Source organism: Acanthisitta chloris, unplaced genomic scaffold, assembly GCF_000695815.1.
Source record: "Acanthisitta chloris isolate BGI_N310 unplaced genomic scaffold, ASM69581v1 scaffold21672, whole genome shotgun sequence".
NCBI lineage: Eukaryota > Metazoa > Chordata > Aves > Passeriformes > Acanthisittidae > Acanthisitta > Acanthisitta chloris.
Window position 1 is genome coordinate 69765 of NW_008661293.1, and position 9013 is coordinate 78777.

Sequence of the window (9013 nt, forward strand, 5' to 3'; positions counted from 1 at the left end):
AAAGATGCTTTTGCAACTTATGATCAATCTGGTTTAAGAATGATGGAAGTCCTCTTACACAGAGCCCCAAATGAATGGAATCCAAGCACACCAAGAATTAAATTCCTGTCTGAAATTGTATGCTTTTCCTGTACCAGTTTAACGAATTATAAGTTAATAAAAAAATTACTATGCATTTCTCCGTGTGTTCAAATGTGTATTGAATACGCCATGTCTGAAGAACCATGGATCTATTCACGATGAAATTCCTGAAGAGGAATTTTATAAGTTACTGCAGTAGTTGCAAGGATAGGGAGAGATGAAAGCTGAATTCTGCTAAGATCTAATTAATAAACTCCCTTCCTACAAATACTACAATCTTTAGCTTTTACTGCTCCAGGCTGCAAAATTAGTCTGTATGTTGTGGGCTCTGGTTTTAAATGATGACAGACAGCTGATTACTAATGCTATCTCCTTACTTCTGTTTAACTACAGCTCTGCTTGACTTATACCAAATTAATACTTCATGTAGGGTTGGGGAATAAAAAAAATTGCTGCTGCAGAGAGGTTATAGATTGCATTTCAGGAAAGGCTCCATTAAGATCTTTTGTCCTCCTGATGGTGTACCTATAAAGACCATGGAAGTCTGTTTTTCCTTGCTTGATCTCATGCTCCAAGATTCTCTACTTTCCAGCTCTTTTTTACAAGCAGCTATAAACAAGCACACCAAAATTAAGTGTGCACCATCCCTTCCAGAAGGATTTTTTAAAAAAAGCTTTATTAAACATACACTCTCTAGAACATATTTAAAGACTTCTCCAACCTTGAAGAAATCCTCTATCAAACAAAGTTCTTACTTTCAGTACCAAATCAAGCACATAACCAAGTGCTACTCACACACAGTAACTGAATAGTAACAGAACTGGTAACTGAAACAACATGTAGCAAACTAGCTAACAACTTAAAACTGGGTTAATGTCTGCATAGAACATCAGGAATAATCATCTGTTCTGTACAACTTCAGTTTAGTACTGAAGGCAGCTCTGATCTGCTGGTATCTGTTTCTTTTTAATAATAAAGTAGATAGATATCTTTTGAAGTACATAAAAGCTCCATCACTTCAGAGAAAGCTAAGTAGCTTAGGTACATTTCCACATTAAATATTTAATGCTGGTTTATAGCATTAAACAGCCATCTCCATTTTAATAGGTGGATGAGGATTATAATCTTCAATCTGAAAGTCTTCTGCCTTAAAGTCACCGATGTCTTCAACCTGACGAAGAATTCTGAGCTTGGGGAAAGGTCTTGGCTCCCTCTGAAGCTGAAATAGGATCAAGCTTATTGTATAAAGCTAATACTTGAAAGTAGAGATTTTGTGTTATAAATTAGATCTCAATCTCAATTCAGATTACACTATGTAGACTTCCCCTCCCCACCAAGAAGACTTAAACTAAGAAAAAAGGAAATAAAATCCTAATACAGTTAGGTGGAATCTACTTTAGTATTTTTGTAGGGAGCAGTAGCATAATTTTAAAATGAACTCCCTGATCATCCAAATGCACTGCAAGGACTGTCAGTTGGCAAAGCAATTCTGGTGGTTACAGATCAGATTCCTTCCAGAGGAAACTGAACTGGAAATCCTAACCCAGATGTGCATCGAATGTGCTGCAGTTTCCCACTGGACCATTCGGGCCCAAACCAATAACTAAATCTCTGCATGGTTTTGAACCATATGAACAGTGAGGACATTCAGCATGAGATAAGTCTAATCAAATCAAATTTTGATTTTCTACTATTGCAACACATTACTTCCTGAAGAAAATGTAGCCTTTTCTGGCCAAATAGCAATACTAATTAACTCTGTGAATTGGTTAGTTATCCTTTACTGATATACTACAACGACATTTTACTTTGTGTTTATCAGGATTAGGCAGAATGATTTTCTAAGGTTTTGGAATGATGAAGTCAGAAGAGTACATATTTCAGATCTCTAACTTGGTTCTAGAATAGTACATTGATGTACATTTCAATCATGTTTGTACTGCATTTTTATCTGTGCCCTACGTTGAACTGATGTTAATGTACTACAGTTATTAGGGTAGAAACGAGAAGAAAAGCCACACAAATTTTCAAAAATTATTTATACTACCGAGAAAATTTTGCATTGAATAAGCATTGTGGAAAATAGAAGGATATGAGAATTCAGAGTAAGTACTTACTTGAACTTTTAGAGGTTCCACATGATTCAGATATATGTGAGCATCTCCTAATGTGTGTATGAACTCTCCAGGCTGAAGAGAATGAAGAACACATTTGGTTTTCAAACAGTCAGATTTCAAGAATGCAAAGCATTACAATATTGATTCTTAACATCTTGCACCTGGTGTGGAATTGCAGCTTCTGTACTGGACTGTATTGTCAAGGCATCCTTGAAAGCTTTGAAGGACACTAGCTTCCCTGACTGCTGCATAATTAATGAAAAATATAATGAAATTTCCACTAGCTTACCAAAAAATTTATCATTGAAATCCTCCTAGGGTAATAACTTCAGTAAAACTTCAGTAAATTAATGGAGCACTACTGATCTGCTCAGCAAGAGAGAAACAGGCATCAGTGGCATCCAGCTTCTCCACTCCAGTTCTGATAAGCAGGACTTGAAAAAGCTGTTTTCAAACCCGTTGCCTTAGCCACTACTGAACAATGTAGGTTCACAGCAGTGGAGGTGTCAGTCACAGGCTAAAACCCCAAAGCACTTATCAAACATCCAGATGGGTTTTGCAAGCCTGCAAGTTCTGTGACTTAGCAGCCCCTGAGCAATCTAGTTTAACCCAGGTAAAATGGGCTGTTTTACTGGCCTGTGACCAATGTAGATCACCAACAGATCTATTATAATAAAAAACACCAAAGCCATGAGAGGAAATGGGTGAGAGACAACAGCTGCCTTATGGACATAACAAAAACCTCACTTTTTCTAGTACTTTGGACTAATTTCTTTATGTTTGCAACTGCTGTGAAGTTTGATTTTTCCCAATTTCCCTATTTTAAGTTCCCCTTCATGTTGCTTGGTAGTAGGAGGATCAAGTGCAAATGGCCTTACTAGTATAATTTTTTACACGCTCTAAAGAAAAGGGCATTTCACTTGCACAAGATTGTAGTGCATTTATATTTCTCTGCCAAATTACAAAACATAGCTCTGAAGTCAGGGCAGGAGCTATTTGTGCACATACTGCCCATACAAACCAGAGACAATTCACATCAAATTCATAGGGTCCTTTTTCACACATTCCAGCAAGAGTTTGAACAGTATGTTCATTCCAGTTTTTCTTGGGCATGACATGAAGTCTTATCTCTTAGTCCCTCACTTCTCAGACAAGGTTAAATCAAATAATTAAATACCCTACCTTTAGCCCTGTGACATGGGCAATCATGTAAGTGAGCAGTGAATAGCTGGCAATATTGAAAGGCACTCCTAGTCCCATATCTCCAGACCGCTGATAGAGTTGGCAAGACAATTCACCATTTACAACATAAAACTGGCAAAGGACATGGCATGGAGGCAAAGCCATCAGAGAAATATCTAGGAATTGAAGCACAGAAAGAAGGGGGGTAAAACATTAACAGCATTAGTGTGTTACGAATGTAGAAAACACAAAACCTAAACAAGCATGTAATGAGATACAGTAGAGAGCCAACTGTACTGTCATTCTGTTGCTTTTTCTCTTGTTTATAAGCACCTGCTGCCCAAGCAATTAAGTGCAGGTCATGACAAGCTGTCTCCTGGGCTGTGTGACCAGAAAGTCATAAACAGATATTCCACAGAACAGATTTATGCCATAATGCTGCACAGCAGTTTACTTTTACTCACCTCAGTGAGACAGTTGATTTCCCTAAAGGAATATATTAAGAGTAAAATTAAGCCTGTACCCTAAAGCAACTTCCAACTGCTTCATCTTACTCTCTTCCCATTGCAACATGCTCTGCTGCTTGTTGAGATATAAAAGTAATTATCAATTAAAAAAACAATCAGAAAATAAAAGATCTTATGAGTGCTCATCTACACTTAAAAAGTGCAAAGAGTGCAGCTTGGTAAGGAAAACTTTTAATCAGGTACCTTCTGATATCTGGGAATGTTTAACCCTAAAAATAACAACAACTGCATGTGGCAGTCCCTTTCAGACACCAGTGGGAAATGCTGTGTGACTTTTTTTGAGGAGCACAGATCCACCACTGGTGAAGTTAAACATCCTCTGGCACTCGCTCTTGTTTAGAACTAGACCCACAGAGTGAATGGATATCTAAACAACCTATGTTCAAGGAGATGAATACAACACAATATTTGTGTTCTCCAGTTTTAAGTGTTTTGTTAGGTTTACAACTTATATGGCTAAAAACCAGACATGCTGCTCTAGTATACTCTTTTTGGTTTTGTTTTTTTAACCTTTTTAAAATAAGAATTACTGTCCTAAAACACAGGCTGTATGTCAAAGACACTGGTAGCCAGGAATATCCATCACTTTTACTTGGAGAGAAATATATCTAAAGAAATGGTTCAATATTTTTGAGATCTGAATGTGAGAATTAAGTAGAATTAGAATCAATCTGTCCATTTTTACTGTGTTTCTGGTAGTTTTATAAAGAATAAGCAAAGACACCAAATGAAACCTACTGTTGACACAGGAACAGAACATAATTTAGCATACAGAAAGATAATGTGCAACTGCATTCATTGAAACTCTGCTGTTCAATACCTTTGGGATTCCAAGCACACATAATGATTCTTCTGTCATTTGGATTGGTTTTGATCGTTTCAATCACGTTTTGCAATTGATCAACGCCTTGGTTGGAGTAATCTGAAGAAAGAAGAAATAAGATCTCAACCAGATTCAAGTCATGATATTTTTTAATGCCCAGCCCACATCCCACAGAAAAGTGATACCCAAATGACAATCTCTGAAGATTTTATTGTAACTTTGAAAGTCGTTAATCAGATGGCACTCTCTCAAAGCAGGCTATTCTTGGTCTTTCTTAGGGTGCTCTAAAGCTTGTGCAAATCTCATGATGGTATCCTCACATGTCCCCACAGTTCTTTTGCGTGCTTTGAGTACCTTTAGCACCCACTGAAATTGGACCATTCCTCTTTAGAACACTTTATTCCATTCCCAACAACCTGACATTTTTTAAGACCAAGGATGGAGTCTGCGCAATCACTAAATCCCAAGAAACAAAAGTTGCAATACAAAAAAATTAGTTGGACAAAGCATGATACTTTATCATTCGTGATGACTTGTTACCTAAACAGGACAAGAGCTGTACTGAAATGGACAATATATTACCACCTAGTCATTCATAGTATTTAAACTAACTTGTTCATTACATTTCTGGATTAAAATGCCTTTTTAGATGTTAAACTTACATGCTACAGTGCTCCTTCTTATTAAAAAACCCCAAAACTAAAAACCATGTCCAGCAGTACAATGGGGTGCCAGCATTCTTTACTACTCGAAGGCATAAAGTTTTTGACAGTTGAATGAATAAATGCACCCATCTAGCACTCACAAGGTCATGTAGGAAAACTAAATTTCCACAGCATTTAGTCCCAGAAGGGAACTTTAATCATGTACAGCACAGGATATTACACTTCACCCAAGAACACTTGCAGACTGAATTTTAGGCTCAATACCACTTATATAGAAATTCACTGAAATTAACTGGTCATTAGAATGGATTTCAGAATAAAAGAGTTATTAGTTGTTAATCATTGTTCTCAGTCATGCCTGGGAATCAGGATGGCTGGTAACTACTCTTTTCTAATACCTCTTACTGCAGCAACACCAAATTATGCTTACAGGGAGATCCAAAGCTGGCAAGAAAGATAGTAACATAAAATTAGCATCTCAGGGAATTCTTCTGCCAGCAATACCACGCCAGAAGCCTTGTCAAATGGCTATGTTAGTTCCTGAAGCTAATTACCTATCCATTAGTAATGCAACTTAAGGAAATCTATAAGTAATGAAACCTATGGGAATTTATCTTGTTCATTTTTTCCACACCATGTTATCCCTCAGATGGTTTAACTTCAGGAATGCTGAAACTTTTTACTAAGTTTTCAGATGTGTCAGTACACAATTTGCATCATTTGTGTTAGCATGAAACTGTATTCTGATAGTGGTTGATATGCCAATACCAACTCTAATATCTGTAACTAATATGAACTTCAATTTGAGGCTGTATTGACAAAAAACCTGAAACAATACCAAAACCACATCCAAACCAAACAAAAAAATACCCTCACAAAAACTAAAAAAAAAAAAACCCACACCTAACCCACTGAGATAAGTAAACATGTTGCAATCTGAGTTAAGAAAGAGGCAATCTGGTTTTTGACTTTTATAAACTGCAGTCCTCTAAACGTTTTCTACAACCTCTCCTTCAGTGACTGAGAAAAGAGCCATCAGGACACTTCAGAGTAAGCTTAGTGAACCAGTTCCACTGCAAGTAATACCAACAGTACTGCATCCCATCTGTGTTTGTTACAGCTGTTCTGTCCACACCATCATCAGCTATGGATACCACCCTACTTTATTCCAGATACAGATTGGAAAAGTCTTTCCTTTCCTCTCTCTCCAATGAATGTAGTGCACTAATGTCAGTTCTTTCCAGCACAACAGGGAAATTAGAAACCCACACTGGTATTCAGAGATAGCAGCCTGTGTTCCACTTCTACCAAACAGAGCTAGCTTGGGTTTCTGGTCTGCAACAGACACATCCTTCCAGCTATCAGGGACCATATCTGCTCTAGGTAACAGAGTAACAGTGCATGCCTTATGATTCATCTGTTCTACAAATACTAAACAGCAACACACAAAGCTACATCTTTCAGGATAATTAGACTGAGTACTAAAAAAAGGGTAAATTAACTCTCTTAAACACTATTTATTGTGGCTATCAGTTTATACTCCATCCCTTATCAACAGTCCATTCCACTCAGACTTCTGGAAGTGATGTGTCACAGTTGTTTCACTAAGCAAGACTGTATTTGTATGCAATTACCTGTGTGCATATCTTTGTATTCTGCTCCAAAGTGCCTCCACTGGAAACCATACACTGGTCCCAAATCCCCCTCCTCTCTGGTGCTGAAACCCTGCTTATCCAGGAACTCACGCGATCCATTAGCATCCCAAATCTTCACACCTTTTGCAGAGAGCTCTTTGGCATTTGTAGAACCCTACAAAACATAGATAGTAAGAAGTCTTCCTCCTAATTCCAACACAGAGGACGTGATTTGAAAGAGCTGTATTAAGCCTTGGTAGTCTTACAGTATTTCTCCACTTAAAAAGGATGAACAGACTGATTAATATACTGAATGAGGTTCTTGCACAGGGACAGAACAAAACTTGTGAGCAACATACTAGGATGAAGTTTGAAGTGCCATGCTGCTGTTGTTAACTCTGGATTCTTCTAACTTTGTGAAAGCACAAACAATACAGCCTCAAGGTCAGCTGTGGCACGCCATTTCATAAACACATTTGCAGAGAACAAGATGTTACTTTATAGATAGATGAAAACAGACTTAAGATAAAATGTACAGCCTAGGCACTGTCTTTGCCAAGCCACCTATAATGAGCTTAAGGTCTTTAAAATCCTTTTGTTAAAATGACAAAAATGAGAAAATTACCCAAAGCAATTTCACTGAATCCTGCAACAAGTCTAAACGAGCACACTCAAAAATCCAAAACAGAAATTGTTCTCTTTTGGGGAGTGTCCAGTCTTTTATATTCAAAAAATCCACCCAAACTGAAAAATACAATAAAATGGTTAGGCACACTTTCCCATACTTGCACAATGTAACACATGTTGCAGTGTATTATCTATAGTTGAATTTTATCACTCTAGCTACAGCTATTAGGTCTATTGGTTCTCATTTTTTTGCTACTAAAAAGCCTAATGTTATCAGTCTTACTTCACCTGTGGTTCCCCACTGCTTGCTTCTGTTCAAATCAATACAAGCTATTTCACTATTAAAAAGCAGACTATTAAATTGCCTACTATCTATATCATATTATTATTTCTTATTCAAACACCAACAAAACAGACTGCATTAGGCTTTATAACTCCGGAGCGTAGTCAAATCAGTGAAAGCCCTCACTATTTCAGACTATTTCCTTTAAAAAGAAACAGAAGACAAACTCTTCTGACTGCACTGTTAGCAAGTCTACACTTGCTTGCACACATCTACATTAAAATGCACAGAATACCTTGCAGATAATGGCCTTCCATGTGTGGTCAAAATATTAGGTGGTTGCACTTCTGTCACAGGAACAGAAGCATCTACAGTTACCCCAAATCCCTTAATCCATTCCACACTAGTTTGTTGTGTTTATCCCACACTCAGGCACACAACCCTCAGAGACATCCAAATACTGAACCTTGATGAACCACAGCAGCTCCTCCAGCACTCCCTTCCAGAATACCTTCTTTGTTGTTAGCAGTGGGAACCGACCTGAAAGAGAGTTTCACAGGTCAGAGGGGATCAGCCATTCCCCAGGGTGAACTGACTTAGGTTTTTCTCCACCTAGAGGGTAATGCCACCATCTGACATTCAGAGGTTTGGATATGCAGTAAGGAGCTGGGAAAGGAGGTGTAATTCTTATATTCAGATCTAGGGAGACAAGAACTTGTCTTTTATTCCTGGACAGTGGGTGAAGATGACTTGTCCGTGGGGACCTGGATGAATTGTGCTGTCAGGATGCTGCCACGCAGCCTAAGGACGTATGTGCAGGTATTTGCTGCGGGAAGTGGAGGATTAAGATAAAATTGCTGGAAAATCTACTCCACAGCCAACTATTGTGCTCGAATGGTAGGAAGGGCCCCGACGGGCTATCTGCAAACCTAACCCTGTTTACCACCAGGTAACAGCTAACGGGGCCATGGCATGCCGAGGGGGAGGAGGGCTCCGAGGGGCCGCAGGCTGGCGGGCAGCGAGGGAGCGGGGACGAAACCCTCCCAGGCCCCTGCAGGAGCCCCGGCCCCGAGC

At 38.5% G+C, this 9013-nt stretch overlaps 1 protein-coding gene across 1 annotated transcript; it reads right to left on the reverse strand.

Moving 5' to 3' along the window:
* Positions 1-977: 977 nt before the first annotated feature.
* TYMS (thymidylate synthetase) lies at positions 978-8483 on the reverse strand (the record flags this gene model as incomplete). The annotated part of the gene is made up of 6 exons (XM_009070187.1): positions 978-1300; positions 2199-2270; positions 3381-3556; positions 4728-4829; positions 7030-7204; positions 8406-8483. Coding segments are annotated over 6 exons (741 nt in total), but the record flags the coding sequence as incomplete, so codon positions are not given.
* Positions 8484-9013: the final 530 nt, after the last annotated feature.